Source organism: Chanodichthys erythropterus, chromosome 7 (assembly GCF_024489055.1).
Source record: "Chanodichthys erythropterus isolate Z2021 chromosome 7, ASM2448905v1, whole genome shotgun sequence".
Lineage (NCBI taxonomy): Eukaryota > Metazoa > Chordata > Actinopteri > Cypriniformes > Xenocyprididae > Chanodichthys > Chanodichthys erythropterus.
Genome location: NC_090227.1, coordinates 41,539,254 through 41,561,827, shown reverse-complemented (window position 1 = coordinate 41,561,827; position 22,574 = coordinate 41,539,254). Strand labels below are relative to the sequence as shown.

Sequence of the window (22,574 nt, the reverse complement as noted above, 5' to 3'; positions counted from 1 at the left end):
AATGGGGTCCAAAACATGAAGAATGTCCAAAACTTGGGACAACATGAGGGTGTGTATATGATGCCAGAATGTCCATCCCTTTAATAGCATCACAGTCAAACGTTTTGTCTGTTTCGGTGTGTAAATGTTTAATTATATATCATGTAACCTTAAAAGGAGTTTGCACGTTACTGATATGACTTCTGCAGCTGCCCTGCGTGTCATTGTGTGTGTGTTTTGTATCTGTTTGCTGAGTGTGTCTCATTGCTGAGTTTACCACCCGCAGAGGTGACTGCCTTATCTCAGGGTAGGTAGTGTGTGATCAGGTGCATACGTGAGTGTGCGTGTTTGTTTAATTCTTCTCAGACTGTGACGCTCGTGCTGGGTGTGAATAATGCTGGCATGCGGGCTGCTCAAGCTGAGCACGTAAAAATGAGCTGTTTTACCTTTATGGGATTAAGAAGGTTGGAAAAACACACTGTGTTTTGGTGCTTTGGAATGAGGGGCAGTAGAGCGTGGAAATATGAAATGTCCCTCTCTTGGATCTGGTCTGCTTTGTTTCCCCAGTCGACCGTCTGACACAGCAAACCACAGCTGGCCCAGAGGTGCCTTTTTACTGGCGTTTGGAGCATATGTGCCAGGAGAGGTTAGAGGCTAATCATTGGAGCGTGTCTCTCAGAAGTGGTTGTATGTGGAACATGCCAGTCCTGACGCAGACTTTGGGTTCGGGCATGCTCAGTGGCGCACAAGGTTTTTAAAGGCTGGTAATCCTTCACACTTTATGCGTTCCCTTTCTCTGGCTCGCTCTTTCAGCCGCCTCCCTCCCCTAGCGTTGACCCTTTTAGCACGGTTTCTCTTCGATACCCTGAGTGTGTGCGTTTAGAGCTGGTGAAATCAGCAAAATCGTGATTTAGCTTTTGGAAAAGCAGAACTGTATAGTGTTTTAGTGTGCCAGCTGGGCTCGAGTTCCCCTGTTTTGCAGAAGTGCTGGGTAACGAGAATGGCCTAAGCTAAACCGAAGTCGAAAATCGAATCAATTTGGTCATGTAGGGTGAATTCAGGTTGAATGGGACACTTTTTCCCAGGCATCTCAATGACAAAAAGTATCCCAATCAACCTGAATTGACCTTACACACAGCAGTTAAATATGCTTGTCGCTGTTCTCAGTCATTAAAGTCTGCATGTAATTAAAATTCACCCCATCTATTATAGTTAGTGATATTCTTGTGAATGATTCATGTATGAACTATGAACATAAAATTGAATCAAAATATCATAGCGTAATCTTCCGGTGAAATGACAGACTTCTCTTTGGTGATGTAAGCCGGACTTATCCCATAATTTAGTCACCCCTTTCATACTATTGGCTGCAAGCTCGTACTCAGATCTGCCTCCATCCAATCAACAACCAGATAGAACCAAGTCTCCGCCTCATATGCAACAGTCCCCGCCCGCTTTTTCAGAGGCACTGGTTCCAGAAGTTTTTTTTTCTTGAATCAGCTACAACGTGAATCACAACACTACAAACTTTGATTTGAAGCAAAAAGGTTTGTGAAAATCGGACAAAAAAGCAAACTTACATGACTGTGTACTTAGTGGCTTTAATGAGGGAAAGAACTACAATCCCATGAAGCATTGCGAACAGAATAATGAAATTAAAAACGGTGGAGGAATATAAAACTACTCATTTAAGAACGTTGATTATATGCATAAAAACAATATATTTTAAAGGTGCCCTAGAATTAAATATTGAATTTACCTCGGCATAGTTGAATAACAAGAGTTCAGTACATGGAAATGACATACAGTGAGTATGTTATTCGCCGAAGAACAGGCGAATCTCAACATAACACAGACTGTTACATAACAGTTGGGATCATTAATATGTACGCCCCCAATATTTGCATATGTCAGCCCATGTTCAAGGCATTACACAAGGGCAGGCAGTATTAACGTCTGGATCTGTGCACAAATGAATCATCAGACTAGGTAAGCAAGCAAGAACAATAGCGAAAAATGGCAGATGGAGCGATAATAACTGACATGATCCATGATAACATGATATTTTTAGTGATATTTGTAAATTGTCTTTCTAAATGTTTCGTTAGCATGTTGCTAATGTACTGTTAAATGTGGTTAAAGTTACCATCATTTCTTACTGTATTCACGGAGACAAGAGCCGTCGCTATTTTCGTTTTTAAACACTTGCAGTCTGTATGATTCATAAACACAACTTGATTCTTTATAAATCTCTCCAGCAGTGTGTAATGTTAGCTTTAGCCACGGAGCACAGCCTCAAACTCATTCAGAATCAAATGTAAACATCCAAGTAAATACAATACTTACACAATTAGACATGCTGCATGACGAACACTTGGTAAAGATCCATTTTGAGGGTTATATTAGCTGTGTGAACTTTGTTTATGCTGTTTAAGGCAAGCGTGAGCTCGGGGGGCGGGGGAGCACGACAATTAAAGGGGCCGCAGCCTGAATCGGTGCATAGTTAATGATGCCCCAAAATAGGCAGTTAAAAAAATTAATAAAAAAAAATCTATGGGGTATTTTGAGCTGAAACTTCACAGACACATTCAGGGGACACCTTAGACTTATATTACATCTTTTAAAAAGACGTTCTAGGGCACCTTTAAGTTTATTGCAAAATATGCGTATACATACAAACATTTTAGTATTTTGAGAGCGTAAAGAGATCGATTACATCATTCGCAGAGCTTCATGGGAGTGGGCGGAGCAAACAAGCTGTTTTGGAGAGTGTTGCTTGTTTCGACTCTCTGATTGGTGTAATTTCTGTACAGCATCATGGGTAATGTAGTTTTTCACCAGGAATTCCAATGTTAAAGGGTTATTTTAAAATTGAAGCTGAAATAATGCTGTCAGCAGAAGCAAATACCATCGGTTAACAACCTCGTAGCTCACAGTAGGGCTGTCTTTAAAAGGTTTATAAGTTATTGTTCAAAATCAATATCCTTATGGAGAAAACGAATGATTTTACTTCCAGAACCTGAATGTTGCACTCTTTAATCCATTTCTCTCTGACGTATTTCTTTCCGTTTTATTATGACTTTAATCTAGTTCTGTACACACAGGTTATTTTTACAGAAGTTAGAATTAAATTATACTGTCAAATATTCTTTTGGAAAAAGTCTGACGGTTACTAGCGTTTCTCAAAATTAAATTTGCTCTAAATTGTGTCTGAAATTGAACTAAACAACTAATTGTAAATGCAGTGAAATCAATCTCTTTTAGAGCTATTCTGACTAAATCTTTTGACTTGTTGACTTCTGTCTGCAGACAGAAGAATAATTTAGGGGATTTCATCCTTCATTTAAATGTGGTTGTTTACATGGCTTTTAAATTGTGAAACTAAGAGCTGAAACATAAGTACATGAACAAAAACAGTTCTCTTTTTATTATCTATTTCATGTGGTGTTGCGTTTTATGGTCAGTTTTCTCTGTAAACTTGTGCATTGGCAAAACATTTGCTTACTTGCACAGAGTATTTTTCTGGCTTTAGTCAATACTTTGACCTTTCAATAATCTTCTACGTTTATACTGACTTTTTAAAAATGCCTTTCATGTTATAATTTACTTCCTTAAGGTAATTTTAACGTTGCTGGATAGAGTTTTTTTAAATCATTTTCCATCTCACTGAGTCAAATGAGAGTGTGTGTGTGCACTGGCTGATCTCAGCGCCTGACACCAGTGAATCATCCGGCAGTTACAGGTCATGGTCACCGTGAAGATGAACGCTGCCTCATGATTGGGTCAGGGGGACATCTAAGTGACGCAGCACTTTAGCAGGGCTTACAGGAAGAGCAGAACAGGTTATTTGCTCATGACTCCACCTCACAGGTGGAGAACGAGATAAGGAGAGGTGAAACTGGCTTATCAGCCTCTCCCCTTTCCTTCTCTCCCTCATTGCTTTTAATTAGTCTCTCCATCCTGCTTATTGTCTGCCCGTTCACTTTTATTCTATCTACACTGCCGTTGAAAAATTTGGGATCAGTAAGATTTGTAATGTTTAAAGAAGTCTCTTCTGCTCACCAAGGCTGCATTTATTTGATTAAAAATACAAAAAAACTAATATTGTGAAATATTATTACGATTTAAAATAACCTTGAATATATGTTAAAATGTAATTTATTCCTGTGATGCAAATCTGAATTTTCAGCATCATTACATGAATTATTATTATCAATGTTGAAAATAGTTTAATAGAAAAGATTTTTTGATGAATAGAAAGTTAAAAAACAAAACAAAACAAAAAAACCCTGAAATCTGAAATTGAAAGCTTTTTTAACATTATACGCTACCGTTCAAAAGTTTAGGGTCAGTAAGATTTTTTTTTCTATTGAAAAATTTTATTCAGTAATGATGCATTAAATTGATCAAAGTGACAGTAAAGACATTTATAATGTTACAAAAGATACTATTTCAAATAAATGCTGTTCATTTCCTTTCTATTCATCCTGAAAAAAATGTTTTTAACATTGATAATAATAATAAATGTTTGTTGAGCAGCAAATCAGCATATTAGAATGATTTCTGAGGGATCATGTGACATTGAAGACTGGAGTAATGATGCTGGAAATTTGATCTTTGATCACAGAAATAAATTACATTTTAAAATATATTCACATCAAAAATATTTATTTAAAATTGTAAAAATATTTCAAAATGTTATAGATTTTTCAGTATTTTTAATCAAATAAATGCAGCCTTGGTGAGCAGAAAACTCTTCTTTTAAAATCCCAAACTTTTGAACGGCAGTGTATATTACACTGATCAATCTTTCTGTCCTCTCTTGCACACTTGCTGTGGATGTGAACTAGAAAATCCTGTGGCTTCATAATCATAAGTAGGTTGTGCTGATGATCGCAGAGAGAATCAGACTTTGCACTTAATTTAATGGCCGGATATTTTTAGCGCTCGGAGAGGGAAGGAGGCAGAAAGGATGAGAGGATTGAAGCGGGTCTCAGGGTGACCGCGCTTTGTCTGCGAGGGAGGCACTTCTATTGTGATCACCACGCTATTACTCGACCCGTCACGAATAATGGTCACCTTGGTTACCCGGTGCACAGGTGGCCGACTTGGGTTCGGCGTGCCAGGCCTGAAAAAGAAGCGAGCGCTTGTGTGAAAATGAAAAGTGTGTGTGGGTGAGCTGCTGTGAAACCTAGTCTGTCAGGAAAGCCGGAGCTAATGTGGTGAAACACGGCCTGCTAGGTATCGCATACATTGATGCTCATCCAAAAGAAAAAGGTAACACAAGCTGAGCACTATACAAATGCACATGTGTTCATGTTAAAGTGCACCGTGTTGTGAAATGGAAGCCGTCCGCCAGCTTCCCAGATAATCGGGTCTGGGCAATGACGTCGCAAATGACATTGTGCACAAATGGAGTAGCGAGAGAGAGCTCTGGTTGTTCTGAGACGCTGTGTAATCCTCTGGACTCTCTTATTTCATGTTGTCTTAGCTCTTTACCACCCATTCCTCCTTAATCCCAGAATGCACTGTTCTTTTCTCATTGTACTAGCAGAGAGTACTGGACAAAGAACGAGAGAAAGAACAGAAAGAAACTTTCTTTCTGTCTTTATAATGAGCCTCTTCATTTACCCAAACCAGTTTTCTCTCATATGTTTCCATCGTTCTTGTTAATGGCATTTGTCTGCTCCTGCTTTAGATGCAGAAGGGCAGGTGGAACGAAAGCGCAGCGTCCTCACACCGGTCAGAGATGTTGGCACTGTCGAGCGTGTCTCTGCTTCTGTATCGAGCGCAGATGACTTAGCATGAGTCAGCAACACCCTGGAGCGAAACAGAGAGTAACAGTGATTCCTGCAGAAGGATGTTTGTGTTGTGAAACTCATGACTGGCTGCGTTTCTGTTAAGAAACTCCAGCTCAGGCCCATTTTGAGTTTTGCATCTGAGGATTACTGAACGTCTGTTGTGCAAGAGACATCGTTTTTGTTTCTGGGACTGGGGTGTTGTCAGAGCAGACATTTTGTACAGAAATTCCAGGGCATCTGATAATGTGTTGTTGTTGTTGAAGTCTTACTATATGATATTTCTTTGCATATTCTTAGCTTTTTTGCATTCAATGGAAGGATTTCGATAATTCATTCAGATATTTTGTACCTGTAGGTTAGAGGAATCACAAATGAGATCTCTTTAATGTCTCCTTTGTCACTCCTACACATTATCTCATGTTGTTCTCTTGAGATAAAGACCCCCGTAATCTTATATTCGTCTCAGAAGAGCTCGAAATTGAATTCAGAAATATTTTTTCATCAAATCCTTGCAGGACCATATTATCTGAGCTAGTGTTGTTATTGTTGTTAACTAAAACTGGCAACACTTTATTTCGACGGACCACTTTAGACATTCTACTAACTAGTAGTAACTTCGCAACTACATGTCATCTAGCAGTCATTAGAGTATTAGTCTGCTTAATATCTACTAACACTTTATTCAGACATTTTACTGACTAGAAGTAACTTTTTACAAGTACATCAACTTATTCTACTAACTCAAACACATAACCCTTAACCTAGTAGTGTACTATCAGTTAACTAACACTCTAATGAGAGTTAATGTAGTTATTTACAGTAAGAAGAATGTCTACAGTGGACCACTGAAATAAAGTTTTAAAAATAGTTTTCTGTAAGCTAAAATTATATACTAATATATTATAAAAACAGCTAAAAAAAATCTAGTCTAAACTGGTTTGCTGGCTCAGGCTGGTCTTTTGGCTTGTTTTTAGTGGGACTTTGGGCTGGATGACCAGCTAAATCATATTATAAACACCAACTTGACCAGGCTGGGAGACACCCTGAGATCAGTTTAAACCAGCATCCTAGACTGGTTTGAGCAGTATTTTTAGGTACACTCTAAAAAAATGGGTTAAAAACAACCCAAGTTGGGTTGAGAATGGACCCAGTGAATGGGTTGTTTTAACCCAGTGGTTGGGTTCAATGTTTGGGTAGTTTTATTTAACTCAACTATTGTTTAAAAATGACTGTATTGCTTGCTTAAAATGAACCCAAAATATGTTGGAAATTAACATGCATTAATATGTTTAATAAATTAACATTTATTAATAAGGTTAATGAATAATAATTAAACGATGAACATTTATAAAATTGCTTATTAATAAATGTTCACCTTCTGATTATTATTGTTGCATCTAGTAATTATGTGTCTGATTTTTAATTTCCATGGGTTCATTTTAAGCCAGCCATATAGTCATTTTTAAACAATAGTTAAGTTAAATAAAACTACCCAGCAGGTTGGTCAAACATTTAACCCAATCGCTGGGTTTGTCCCAGATTTCCAACCCAACTTGTGTTGTTTTTAACCCAGCATTTTTAGAGTGTAGGAATGCAATCCACTTTATGCCTGTCCTATATATCATAAATTGTCTCATTTGTGTCATAGATATTTTAGGAGACGTAACTGACCTTCAGTGAGTTGTACCTCTGAGTAATAACATTTACAGGCTTATAGTTTCACATTCTTTGTCTAGATGTTCTGGTTTTGTGTGTTTCAATTACTGGAATGTGAGACAAAGTTGTTTGCTTCGATTTCTCAATTTTTTTTTATTAGAGCTGTCAGTTTTATTCTCCCCGTGTTGGCTCGCCCCCGCAAGATAATGGATGTTTTCCAGACGTGAGATTACACACAAACAATCTACATTTTGTCCCCCTGCGACTGGGTGTGTGAGTAAGACTTGATTTAGTGTGTTCTGAAGGACATTAACGCCTCCAAATGTTAAAGTTTGGCTGCTAGACTGGTTTTATCTGGTGCATTGGCTCTGAGGGAACTGTTGTGTTCTGGTCTACAGCATGGGGAACCGGTCTCTCTGTTGGTTTTTGTTGGCTGAGCCAGAGACCACTTGCCAGGGGAGAATGTGTGTTTGTGTGCCGGGAACTGTCTGTGAAAGACAGGCTGTCCCGAACATGCTGCTTTAGAATGATTCTGGGTGTGTATGATTGAAGCTCAAGGTGTTCCAGTTGAGAGGACACAATGTGTGTCTTTCGCTGTGAAAAAGAGAGTGAAGTCCGTTCTTGTAGATGCTGAAGATTTTGGCACCTGAAGCTTATAGGAATAGTTTCCTAAAATGAAAATTTGTGAGATTTAAACTCACAATGCAGATTTTTCTTCTTCAGAATTTTGAGTTTAGGCCTATATCTCGCTATTCTGACTTCATAACATGCATTTGCGAGTGATAAAGCCAGAATTGTGAGATATAAACTCAAAATTCTGAGGAAAAAAGTCAGAATTGTGACATATAGGCCTAAACTCGCAATTACGAGGAAAAATGAAGAATTGTGAGATAAAAAGCCACAATTACCTTTTGTATTTCATGCTGGAAACAAGCTCCCATAAAAAATACCATAACTTTACCTTTAATCAAGTGACTTGTGTGCTATATATCAAGTCTTTTGTAGCAGTACAATGATGATTGTCAGTTTTGACTGATTTTCATTCTTCAATTTCATTCGTCATAGGGGTTTGGAACAACATGAGGTTGAGTAATTGATGACAGAATCTTAATTTCTGGATGAAGTAACTATTTCACTTGTTTACACAATGCGCTTAATTTTGGCAAGGACTGCTGGGAAACCCTCTCAGACATCATGAAGAAAACATTTTCTGTGTGTGAGTGGCTGGTTCATGCATATGTGTGGTTTGGTCTGTGAGTCAGTTCAGTAGGTCAGTTAATACAGCAGTCTTTCTCCCTCTTTCTCTCTCTCTTTCTTTTGCACATGCGTGCATGTGAAGTCCGTGCCTGGTTTTGTTTGTCATGCATTTTTTATATCAGATTTGGTGTCTGTTGGCATGATTTCAAAGATAGTAAGACATTTTGTAAGCATGATTCTTTGTTCTTGGCCATTGTCTGTTTATGATGACTATTTTGGCAGCTCATGTGCTGCACTTTGCTCTTTCAGATACTTTTCACCCCACTTTTTAAAACGACGGACCTCACTTTGAAATATTGTGGTCTTATTCCAAAAATCAAAAGAAAAAATAAATATTGTCTTATTTATAGCCTATTTTATACGGCCCTTTTTGTTCATTATGTTATTACATTTCGTTTTTCTTTTTGGTAGAGCTGCACGATTAATCGTTAAAAGATTGTGATCTCGAATCAAACACCCACGCAATCTCATTCCTAAATGACAGCAATTCACCTTTGTCTATTAAACCTTTGACAAAAATCACAGCGGAAGATTCAAATCTGTGTTTGTGCTGCCGCTGATCCAAAAAGAGCCGTTGTCATGTACAGGCATGAAACAGCTTCACAGTATTGTTGTTTCTGTGTTGCAAATATTCATATTATCACAGAAGTACTGAGGTAAACGTTTATAGTTTGGATGTAAACACTGATGTCTATGGAAGCCATCATAATAGAGCAAATCACCTTTTGAAATTAGCTTGGCGCTTCAAATAACGATTGTATCAATTACATTGTTACGCCAGTAGGTGGCGACAAGTGACAATTGCCATTGAATCATTCATGAAACCATTAATGAAACAAGTGAAGTCTTCATGAGTGAGTCATTGAATCATTCATTCAAACCGATTTTGTAAAATAAGTCGTTCAAATTAATGAAACATTTACTGCAGCGATTAACTCTTTGTCAGAACCTCAGTTGTCCGTTCAGAATCATGGGAGAAGCATAATCTCTATTTGAAACTAAAAAATCATGATTCTCAATTTATCCAGAATCGTGCGGCTCTAATTTTCGGTAAGATACAATCCAAAATATCTCCATATTTTAACTGACCTCTTTCTGTTTACCATTAAATAATGACTGAGATCATCACATGCTTTTATTTTTTCAATGAGTTGATTGTTTTGGCTCAATGTGCTCATGTTTGGTCTACTATTGCCATGTTTTGGAGGCTTGTTAATGCTCACAAGTGGCCTGTTGCTGTTTAATTGTATTTTGTGCGTATGTATTTGTGAGCTTGTTGAGATCTTCTCTCTGTGCTCTGGACTTCCAGTGTTTAGTCTACCTTCCATCTGTCCACCAAGTTTGCTTATGAGTGTTTCTTTCAGGCCTCAGTCCACCCATCCTGTCCTTCTGGTGTGCTTCTGAGATTAGCTTAGTGCTTAAAACTCTCTGGTGTGTTGATTTTGAGTGTGTCGGGCAGTTTTGGTCTAGTACACTCAGCAGTTGTCTGGGTCTTTGACCTTTACAGGTATGTTTGAGAAGAGAGGGTGAAGTTATCATATCATATGAAGTTTCATATTTGACCTCTCAAGAACCCTTTAATAAAGGGTGGTTTGCGATGTGTGTGAGTGTGACTAGCTTTGAGTAGAAGTAATTTGGGTATGTGTGTTTGCAAATGTTTTATCTGATTGAGGGCCCATACAGGCCTTTTATTCTCCCACTGGTAGAATTGTGTCTGCATGTGGGTTGGCCATTATTGGAACCACTTTTGCCCAGACATTTCACCTTTGACCCCAAATCCTCTTTGTGTTGAAGAGTAAGTGTGATCGATGAGGGCATTATTAGTGAGCCGCCACCCCTGGAGGGTGACCTAAAAAGCCAGGGTATGAGCACAGGGGGCGGTCAGGGGGTCACCCTTCCACCCCCCCTCTGTCTGGAGGACAATCTCACCCCTCATTTTTCAGTGTTTGAAAACCCCAAAGACCAAGGGAGAGTTTTCCAAGAAGCCCAAGGTATTTTGTGGAAATTAAATTAGGTGTAAGACGTTGGGGGCTGAGGAGTTTATTGATTTCATGGCTCAGGAACAGATTATTAGCTGTCGGGAACTGTTTTTATTTTGTGTAAGTGATTTTAATGTGTTCGGGATTGCATGTGTTTACATGTGTTTACTTTTGTTTCACGCACAGCGGTCGAGTGTTTACGTTGGACTTCAGTGCCATGCGAGTTTGTGACCTGGAGTTTGACCTCGTCAGGCGTCTATCCACGCCCTCCAGCTCCACAGCCACACCCACAAACACAAGCCCCACCCCCGACTGCATGTCCGTGTGGAAGTACTACTGTAGAGATAACTTTGGCTGGAGGGAATATTCAGAGGTGAGACACCAATCTGTGCCATTCTTTCTCTTCCTTGCATGCTTTTAAATAAGCTAACAATTAAATGAATATGTACACTATCGTTCAAGTTTGGGCTCAGTAATATTTTTGAAATAAATTAATACTTTTATTCAGCAAGAATGCATTAAAGGTGCCATCGAACGTTTTTTTACAAGATGTAATATAAGTCTAAGGTGTCCCCTGAATGTGTCTGTGAAGTTTCAGCTCAAAATACCCCATAGATGTTTTTTTTATTAATTTTTTTAACTGCCTATTTTGGGGCATCATTAAATATATTTATCCTGTGCGGCCCCTTTAAATGCTCACGCTCCCCACCCACGGAGCTTGCGCTTGCCTTAAACAGTGCCTAAACAAAGTTTACACAGCTAATATAACCCTCAAATGGATCTTTACAGTGTTCATCATGCATGTGTCGGATTATGTGAGCACTTTATACTGTTATATTGTTTACATTTGATTCTGAATGAATTTGAGGCTGTGCTCCGTGGCTAACGGCTAATGCTACACTGTTGGAGAGATTTATAAAGAATGAAGTTGTGTTTATGAATTATACAGACTGCAAGTGTTTAATAATGAAAATAGCGGCTCTCTTGTCTCTGTGAATACAGTAAGAAACGATGGTAACTTTAACCACATTTAACAGTACATTAGCAACATGCTAACGAAACATTTAGAAAGACAATTTACAAATATCACTAAAAATATATCATGGATCATGTCAGTTATTATTGCTCCATCTGCCATTTTTCGCTATTGTCCTTGCTTGCTTACCTAGTGTGTTGATTCAGCTGTGCACAGATCCAGACGTTAATACTGGCTGCCCTTGTCTAATGCCTTTCATAATGTTGGGAACATGGGCTGACATATGCAAATATTGGGGGCGTACAACAGTCGGTGTTATGTTGAGATTCGCCTGTTCTTCGGAGGTCTTTTAAACAAATGAGATTTATATAAGAAGGAGGAAACAATGGAGTTTGAGACTCACTGTATGTCATTTCCATGTACTGAACTCTTGTTATTCAACTATGCCAAGATAAATTCAGTTTTTCATTCGAGGGCACCTTTAAAGGGATAGTTCACCCGGAAATGAAAATTGTCATCATTTGCTCACCTTCAAGTTGTTCCAAACCTGTATGAATTTAATTCTTCTGCTGAGCACAAAAGAAGATATTCTGAAGGATAGTGGAAACAGTTGATGGACTCCATTGACTTCCATAGAAATTCATACAGGTTTGGAACAAAATGAGTAAAAGATGACAGAATTTTCATTTTTGGGTGAACCATCCCTTTAAATTGATTAAAAGTAAGACATTAGTTTAAAAAGAAAAGAGTTTTTTTTTCCCCCAAAATAAATGCTGTTCTTTTGAACTTTCTATTTATCAAATAATCCTAAATAAATGTATCAGGGTTTACATAAAAATATTAAGCAGCGCAGCTGTTTTCAACATTGATAATAATAATAATGTTTCTTGTGCACCAAATCATGATTTCCTGTGACACTGAAGACTGGAGTAATGAATAAAATAGAAAACACTTGTTTTAAATTGTAATAATATTCCCAGTATTACTGTTTTTATTGAATTTTGATTTTCAAATAAATGCAGGCTTTGTGAGCATAAGAGATTTATTTCAAAACATTAAATCTTATCGATCCCAAACTTGTGAAAGGAAGTGTACAATTCTTGATTTTGGGTAGAAATAAAACCTAAAACTACTCCCAGTAGATTTTGTGGGATTGACCTATGTAGTGTTTTTAAATAGCACATAAATAGTAGAGTTTCAGTGTGTGTTTGCATGTGTGTTGTTGGCTCAGTGAATGTACTTGTGACCGTGTTGTGTCTCAAGTCAAAGAGAGGAGAAGACGTCCTGTTCTACTCACAAGCGCCTGAAATCAGAACATTGCATAAGCGTTCCTTTGGAAACAAAGCTTTTTATTTCCTCTGAAAATCTCCTATGATGGATACATTCTGACCAGTGCTCCGGATGAATTGAGTGGGAGTCAGAGCGTGCTGTTGTTCTCTCTTTCTGTGTCGAACTCATTTCCTCTCTCTTTCTCCATCCCACAGCCGGTGGTTCGGTTGATTGAGGAGGCTAGCGGGCGAGGTCTGAAGGAGGTCCGTTTCATCACACTGCAGAATCAGTACATCCTGAACATTCGTGAGGGCTTCCAGCAAAATGCTGTTTTCGGTTTCCGCCGGCAGATCAAAAAAAGGCCACTGTTCAGGTCCTCCATCATGCTCACACCTTACCTCCAGTGAGTATCTTCGTGTTTACCTTTAATACCTACAGGGGTGTCCTAAGACACTCCTGATTTCACACTGACAACCAATCCCCTCCATTTTGGTTAAAAAATGATTTTGTTCTTCAAAACGTCAAAAAAAAAAGAGTCCTCTGGATGCGTTCCGAAACCCCAAGATAACTTGCAAGCGGTTCACTGCTCACCAAGAACATATCGGACTCTACCGCACTCCCATCAGTGAAAGATTTAAAGTGTATCTCATTTTAATAGCTTGAAGTGCTGCGTGTGCCTCCAAAACACTTTTCTGAAACATAATATTCCTACTCACCTTAAGATAGAACATGGAGTGCAGCCTAGGCTATTCTATCATAATTCTCATATGGAGATCTGTTATATCTATCATCTGTTGTCAATTGGAATACGATGTGTGCTTATTTACAGGGACAAAGAAAAAAATCGAACGCAGCAGATGTAAAAAGATAGAGGAGGAGGGTTCAGTGGGTTCCTGACCTGTCAGGCTCCATTTAAGAGAGTTTTAACGTGGCCATATGAAAGTGGCTAGCTCAGGATTTTCATTCTAGCGACATTTTCCTGTCCTGTCTTTCATCTTTTACATCTACTAAGTCGCTCAGGCCTGTGGAGGGTCAGAGATAAATGGATATTTTTTTTCCCTGTACGTTCCCCTAAAGCCAAATGAAGGCAAACCGCAGTTTTGAATCTTTTCCCCCGACTTTTCTTTCTCATTGTGTCCAGCTGTAGCCTACGCATTAATGGATCAGAATCAGGGCTGAGCGAGATATTATTTTAGTGGCCTTTTGACAATATTCAGTATATATCACGATAGTTTTTGCTCTGAAACAAATTTTAAGGATTCATTAAATCGATCAAAAGTGACAAGACATTTACAATGTTACAAAAGATTTCTGCTTCAAATAAGTGCTGTTCATTTGGACTTTCTATTGATCAAAAATTCTGAAAATGAATTTAAATGAATATTAAGCACCACATCTGTTTTCAGCATTGGTAATAATCAGAAATGTTTCTTGAGCAGCAAATCCTCATATTATAATGATTTCTGAAGGATCATGTGACTCTGAAGACGGGAGTAATGATGCATACATTGATACATTTTAAAATATTTGAAAGTTATTTGAAATTCTAATATTATTTATATAATATTTGATGAAATAAATACAGCCTTGAGACTTTCAAAAACAAAAACAAATCTTACTGACCCCAGACTTTTCAAATGTATTGTTTTTTTTAATACATGAAAAATGTGGGATGTCCATGAGCATTTTTTGAGTCGTCAAACTGATTTACTGAGAGTTTGAACTGATTCATGAATAAACTGAACTCACCAACACTTTTCTTGCCACTACCGTTTAAATCAGACATGCTATCCATCTTAACGCTTGCACACTTGCAAGTTGCAAGACAAGGAGAGAATGTCATCTCATTCCCATCAATCTGCTCCTGTTGTCAGGTAGAGGCGACTGCAAGGCCAGTCCACCAATCTGAAGGGTCCTGCAGCGTCAGGAACACATTGTCCCGAGCACAGGGGTGGAACTCATTAGTGCGATTGACAATTTGGCCGAACCGCTGGCTGCACCGGCTGAGTTAATGCTCAGCAAGCAGCATAAATCACCCTCTCATTCACACACAGACACTCTTTACAAACAGACCCTTAACAGTTGCTTTCCCAACAGGGTTTGCTTATCTCTTCAACATGATTGCCCTCGTTTCTTTTGCACAATGCCTCTCAACAATATTGTAGGTGAATTCCAGCAGATCTAGCACCAGGAAGCAAGTCTAAGAGAGGAAGGTAGCGCAAGATAAAAGTTTAAGGATGACTCATAAGGTAGTCACACTGACTAGAGGGATAACGATTACCTGCTAGATATCATATTGAGTCACAGGACTGAGCCCTGACCTCTGTTTAACCATGACATCAAGACTCCCATAAACATACCCTGAGTTTAAATTGGACTTTCTCCCAGTTTATCTCTTGTGGGATAATAATACAACGCAATACCAATATTTCAGTAGACAGTCATTTCACAATTCAATTGTCTTGATTTTATTCATTTATATCCAGGGTTGGGAGGGTTACTTTAAAAAATGTAATCTGTTACAGTTACAAATTACTTTATAGTGGCCTTAACTACTATGTACTTACATTTAAATGAATAATTCGATACAATGCACTTATTGTGTACATACATGTTTTTACATTGTACTTATATTTTAAAAACACCTGCATGTAATTACATCTGTAATTAATTTCTGTTATTACATTTATAATTACACTGTTGACCCATCCCTTACACCTTACCCCCTACCCTTAAACCTACCCATACCACCAAAGCTTTCCCTAACCTTACCCGTATCCAACCTCAATAGCAATTCAATATGAACCCAATAAGTACATTGTACTTATTTTTTGATGTAAGTAGTTAAGGCCACTTAATATAAAGTGGGAACAAAAAAAGTATTCAGTAATGTAATCCAAGCACCACAATATGAAAGTAATGTAATCTGATTAATTTTGGATTCCTTCAAGGTCACACATGTAAATAAAGTCGTTAAAAAGCAATATTTAGGAGAATGATTGTGCATGCAGCAGTTTGTGGGTCACGTGAATACCGGATCCCGGATTATCTGCAGTCGTAACCGCGATCCGCACATCACTAATGTCAATATAGCGTTATGATGTCAAAATACGAATTTATTTAGTTTTAAGTGAAACCGTTGTGATCCTGATAGTAATCCCATTTTTTACAAAATGTAACAGGAATCGGATTACTTTGTTTTTCGACATAACTGTAATGAATTACAGTTACCAGATTTTTGTATCCTGATTACGTAACATGTAACCCTGTTTATTTCGGCACATTTCATCATTTAATCTCTTAATGACACCATGTTTTCCTCTCTTCATTAGGACTCTCGGTGGCCTTTCCTCAACATTTCTCTCCTCTCTGGAAAGTTCTGGAAACCAGCCTCTCTCTCCGACGTCAAGCACTCCCTCCAAAGTGTACCCTGAGACTTGGTTACCCATGAACACCAGTCAGGACTTCCTGCAGGTGCCCGTCTCCCGGGATGACCGCAGCTACCGGACCGTTTACAGCCTCTTCCACAAGACCGTGTCTGAGACCAAGTTCCGCATCCTGAAGATCCTCCGTGTTCAAAACCCCTTCCTATGGGAGAAGTACAAAAGGTGTGGTAGGAGATTCTCAAACTATTCTTTATGCTGTGCAAAGCTGTTTAGACTATGTATCCAGGAGCAAAAGTAGTGTTTAGTAAACACTGACATTACGGACAAAGACAATGAAAGGTTATCAGGACAAATCTGTGTTTTATAAACACCTATAAAGTGAATATTTAGCCCCACCCCTGCACAAGACTCTGAGGCTTTGATGTTTGCGTTCATGCTGCTAGGTGTCAACCACGCTAACGGTTCTTACTAAGTTTTTGTTGGTCGGAAACAGATGTGTTTGTGTGGTTGGTGTGTGAGGTGAACTTCTCAGCGTGTGAAATGTGGAAGAGAGGAAGTGAGTGAGAGAGGAAAGGGTGCTAGTGGTGAGGCCTTGCTGTACTTTAAAAAGACATTGTCATGGAAATACGGTTTCGTCCCCCTCAGCTGCGGACGATAGGTCACAGTAAAGGGATGAGTCAGGAAGAAAGAGTTAGTGCTGACTCATGTGGTGTGTTAAGAATGCGACCGATTAGATTAATCCTTGCATATTTCTGTGTGTCTAGTACTGCATTGCTGGAGTGATTGCTGTCTTTAAATGCACAGCAGACATGACAGATTAGGTATATTAGATCTTGGTAGTCTAGCATAGGTGTTTTTAAACTTTTTCAAGCCAAGGACCCTTAAATATATAATGACTCCCTCCTTTTTTTCTAACGACTATTAAAGAGGACCTATTTCTCACAAGATGTAATATAAGTCTCTGGTGTCTCCAGAATGTGTCTGTGAAGTTTCAGTTCAAAATCCCCCACAGATAATTTATTATAGCTTGTCAAATTTGCCCCTATTTGGGTGTGTGCAAAAACACACTGTTTTTGTGTGTGTCACTTTAAATGCAAATGAGCTGCTGCTTCCGGCCCCCTTTCCAGAAGAGGGCGGAGCTTTAACAGCTCAACAACAACAAAGCTGGAGAATCTCACGCAGCCAAAATGAGGATTGTCAGTAACGGTGTTCAGCCTTACATTGTTCAAACCGGAGTCGACACTGATGGAGAGACTCAGGAAGAAGTTACAACTTTTAGACGTTTCTGATTGGTTTGTGGATAAATTTATGTAGTTGCTGTGGAGTTGATTCAACTCATCCACTAGCATGTGCCGTCATGTTCATCTTTTGTGCAAACTTTGTGATGTCACCAACCTGGGAAGAAGCTTGTTGTAGTCCTTAAAAAGAGATTTCTGTAAAAGAAAATATCTCCCTTTGCATTGAACTTTGAATGTTGTAACTTTGCAGTTGTTGTTTATGCTCAAACAGCAACATTACACACTAACTAAAGTTTAAAAAGTGAAATCAGAATCAAGGACCCCTTTAAAGGGGCAATTACATATGCATTTTTAACTAAATTAAGCCATAAATTATGTTTTTTATTTCTTTTTGTTAAAAACTGCTGAAATGCTTGTATCGTGAAAAAACTAGAATAGAATAGTTCAAGATTTTTTAATTTAGACAGACTTTAGAACGTATAATAAAACAGTACTATTATCAAATTCTGTAAAAATTGAATCACTAAAAAAATTATTTTATTCTAGCCAATAACCATCTACTTAGACCAGGATAGTCTGTAATATGCAAAACATCCATGTATAGTTTTGCTTGGCTTTTCTGGGACAGTAAATCTGAAATCCTATATATCGCTGAGAGCTGAATATACAGGTGTGGATATTTTATTTACATGCTACTACGTGTCTCAAACAAAAGTCTTGAATATCATTCAAAGATTCAATGCTATGAAGTTTGGCAAATCCAACAATTAGTTCTTCCCTGCAAGCACCTATTGTAGTAGCCTGGGAAAGAGAGCTGAAGGAATAAAGGTTGGCGTGTTCATATGCTAGAGCAGGTGAAGATCTTTTGTACAATAGTTCAGAGTATTTCCAGGGTGTTGGCCAATGAGAGAATGTCACTGAGTAAGCAGCATGAAAGAGGATTTGTTTGCATCAGTAAAAGAAAGAACTAAACAGACTGATGGCAATGTGGCTTGGTGTAAAAGAGCTTAAAGGAGATGAAAGGAGAAGCTGAAACAACACGAGTGATGACTTCACTGACACATATGGAGTCACTACTCCCAGGCAACGTGCGCATGAGCATGTCAGTCCATGATTGTGACAACTGGGCCTGGTCAGTGACTGTAGGGTCACATAAGGTCAGTTAGGGCCAGGCAGTGTCACATACTGATCAGACAGTTTCTCTCAGCCAAGCTGACCTCACGTCCCCTCTGCCCACAACAATAGAAGCACAGACTTGGGCTAATGGAGGCCTCTTGCTGACTGGGTTCACTCGGGTCCCTGACGCTCATCTGTTCACTCACCCTTTCTGTACCCTCTCACTTCTCTGTTTCCATTTGACCGGCTGAGCACTCCAGAGTTTGGCTTGTTTTCTTGTTTTTGTGCAAGGACAGCTGGCGTGCTCTGACACAACAGAAAGTTTTGGGGGTTTTTTAACCTAGAAGTTTTCATACAGTAATTGTTGACAAGGTTCAAAACCTGCCAATGGCAGATGAATTGAGAAGATTTACTTGCCATGAAGTTGTAAAGGGAAAGAAATAGGATGTTTTTTTTTTTTTTTTACCTAGCGTAATTAAGAAGAATGTTAAATGTAGTCTTTAGTAAGTCTCAAAATGTCCATTTTCATATTATACACTGCCCTGCCAAAAAAAAAAAAAAAGAAAAAAAGTTGCTTAAGAATCTATGATTGGATCATTATTGCAGTGTATTGTAGTATATGTTTAGGAACAGTTCTTCTAACTCTAATTGATGTAGTGTGTAGCTTTTCATTTCTTGATGGAAATTTCCACCAAGAAGTGCGTCAGTTTTGGTCAAGCGAAAACAGATCTTATTCTTTTCCTTCTTCATGGCTAGTAAATCTCAATTCACCTGCCATTGGCGGATGTGGCAAAAAAGTTAATTTTGAACCCTAATGTCAACAATTACTGTATGAAAATCCAAACAGCAACTTTTTTTTGTCCAGGCAGTAAACATTGTAATGTTTTTGATGCCTAAATTCACAGTAATCGATTGTAGATTTTTTTTTAGGGCCAGATTTACTAACAGCTTGCGCCGGCGCAAACTCTCTTTTGCCGTTAAAAAACTACTGTCAGGATTTATTAAGACACCCAGTGAAAAATTAGCACTAAAAAGGCATTGACACACCTTATTGCATATGCATTTGTAGGAGTTTCCTTTTTAGACTCAAAATTTATGGGAAGAGAGTATTTAAATGAATCATGCAAGGTGATTTACTAAGGTTTGTGCTAGTCAATTTGCTGGTATTTGCGGCATTATTTAACGCCCAAAAAAGCATGTCATAAACCAGATGCTAATATGCGCTGCTCTTAGAAAGTAGATTGTGTTGGTCATTATGGAAATGATCCAACTTGTGTCTGTGTTCTTTAATTTCTGCGTCGTCAGTAGATCATGTCCAAAACTTTCCACTCCCATCTGTGCTTTTTTAGAATTGCACTCTCACGCAAATTTGCACTGTTTAAAATCTCTAAATCTGGCCTATTGGCTTATCAGTATCAACTTGAATTTTAATAATGTATCCCTAGTCTCTGTCATTCACATTTAGGTGTCCTAAATAAACTCATTATACTACATTTGACTCTTTAGAAGGTTGTGACAGATGTTTTCTTTAGTTGATGGTTTGCATGTTTTTACTTTAAATCAGTCATCTACTTGCATCCAATTATTGTTCTTGCAATTTGATGAAAACCATGTATTATGTTGCAGTTCTTAACAAAGTTACTGGCCAACTGGTTTGAATCCTGGTTTTCTTACAGTCTGTGTCTGTTCTGCCTTTGCTTTTGTCGGATGCTAACTCCTCTCTTATTTGTGTTGCCTTTTTTATATCAATGTTTAATTGAAACGTCTGTTTCTTCTTCTCTTTATAGGAAGAAGGAGTACATGTCACGGCGCATGACAGAGATGGACCGCATGCTGAACGAACGTCACCTGTTCCACGGCACGTCCCAGGACGTGGTGGAGGGCATCTGTAAGCACAACTTCGACCCACGTGTGTGCGGCAAGCACGCCACCATGTTCGGCCAAGGCAGCTACTTCGCGCGCAAGGCTGTCTATTCCCACAACTTCTCCAAGCGCTCTCCCCGCGGTGTGCACTACATGTTCTTGGCCAAAGTCTTGACAGGCAAGTTCACCGTTGGCAACCCTTCCATGCGCCGACCACCTCCCCTGAATCCAAGAGATGCCTCCAGCGACCTATTTGACTCCTGCGTGGACAACTGGATGGACCCACAGATCTTTGTCATCTTTAATGATGATCAGAGTTATCCATACTTCATCATTCAGTATGAAGAGGTGAGCAATACAGTGGCTATTTGAAGAGCACTGCACATCTGGATACCTGCACATGAGACTTGAGACTTGTGCACACGTTCGGCCAGCTCGAAAAGAGACAGAAGTGGTTGTGCGCCGGCACTCTGAATGGAACTCACGGATCATATGGGATACATATGGATATGGTTCCCACCCTCAATCCTGTGTGAGGGTTTCCTTTCAGTGGCCATCTTCTCATACCCCTGTGAATACAAATGGGGATTGTGTGTATGTGTGTGTGGCGTCCCTCCTCTGTGCCGGACAGTTTAGTGAGTGAATCATGTGTGCGAACGAGTGTCTCTGCTATGGGTTCCTTGGCTGACCATGGATTGGAACACGCTTTAGTAGGATGCCCGTTGATTGCTTGACACTCGGACTTGAGGCTGTTGCAGCTTCACATTCTTATTATTTTCCCCAAAAGACTCACCGTTCCCATTGCTGCCATTCACGTTCCATACTTGCTATTTGTTCGAAGTTGTAAATATGTCCTCCTTGTTTATATTTGAACTGTGTGCCTTTTGTTCATAAATAAATTGTTTATTTATGTTAGTCAATGTAACAAGTAAATAAAATCAATTTAAAGAGAATGTAACTGATGTGAAGTTGGTGTTTGTTTATATGGCAGGTAAAGCGTCATAATGTGACGTTCAAATTTAACATTGCACACAATTTTATCTTTGACTGAATTTACCTCTGACCTTTCTAATCATAACCAGTGGTTATAACAATTGTTACATGGGCGGAGGGGGGTGTAGGGGAATAATTTACATTAATCATGTAAATAATAGCATATTTTCAATTCAAAACGGTGAAATTTCCTAAAAAGGTTGAGTATCACTGGATATTAACCACCATATGCCTATGGTGGTTTACGGCCCTGGGTGGAGTTGACATCACAATATTGAAGGCATTCAGAGGAAAAAGACAGTGCTAAGCTGGTCTTTTCATCAGGGAAATGAAAGTCAGACACTAATAAAATGGTAACATTTCACAGCAGGGATTTAACTGTTACAGAATGGTTCACTCTTATCAACAAGAGATTGATAAGAGTCAAAATCAATCAAAAGATTTGATTGTTCTTTAAGGTGTATATGACTATCTTCTTTCAGACAAGCACCACCGCCTGGAGCTGTATTGATTATATTTATGATGGATTGATGCATTTACTTGGGGCTTCGAAACAGACCCCCCCATTCACTACCATTATAAAGCTAGGAAGAGCCAGGATATTTTTAAATGTATCTCAGATTGTGTTCATCTGAAAGAAGATTGTCATATACATATAGGATGGCTTGAGGGTGAGTAAATTTTATTTATGGGTTATCTATCACTTTAACAGACACCATTCTCTCTCTTGCCCTCTCTATCTCCAGAGGACTCTGGGTTCCTAAGCTCCATGCTTAATGAATCCCAGGGTACTGGAAAGAGAAAGAAGGCAGCAAGGGAACTCCCTCCCCACCCTAGGAAACAACAGGTCCCTCAAAGTATCTGCTGATATTCCTTATCACACTCTACCCAGCCCCTACTCCAACCCTTCTTTCGTTTCGTAGTCTGAACTCTACACATCTTTGCACATGAAAAGTCATTTTCAGTATTAAAGAAAGGCTGATTGAACTGAATCACAGAATGAGATATGACATCATCAGTTTGCTTGACAAACAGCTCTAGAACCCATACAAAAGCCAGAT

At 38.8% G+C, this 22,574-nt stretch overlaps 1 protein-coding gene across 1 annotated transcript in view; it reads left to right on the top strand.

Moving 5' to 3' along the window:
* The window catches only part of tiparp (TCDD-inducible poly(ADP-ribose) polymerase), a 29,917-nt gene extending 8,377 nt beyond the window's left edge, over window positions 1–21,540 (top strand). The window contains exons 3-6 of the mRNA XM_067390617.1: window positions 10,859–11,045; window positions 13,133–13,320; window positions 16,250–16,525; window positions 20,445–21,540. Coding sequence (XP_067246718.1) covers window positions 10,859–11,045; window positions 13,133–13,320; window positions 16,250–16,525; window positions 20,445–20,892 — 1,099 coding nt within the window. The 3' untranslated portion in view covers window positions 20,893–21,540. The remainder of the gene's footprint in view (window positions 1–10,858; window positions 11,046–13,132; window positions 13,321–16,249; window positions 16,526–20,444) is intronic.
* The last annotated feature ends 1,034 nt before the right edge of the window (window positions 21,541–22,574 follow it).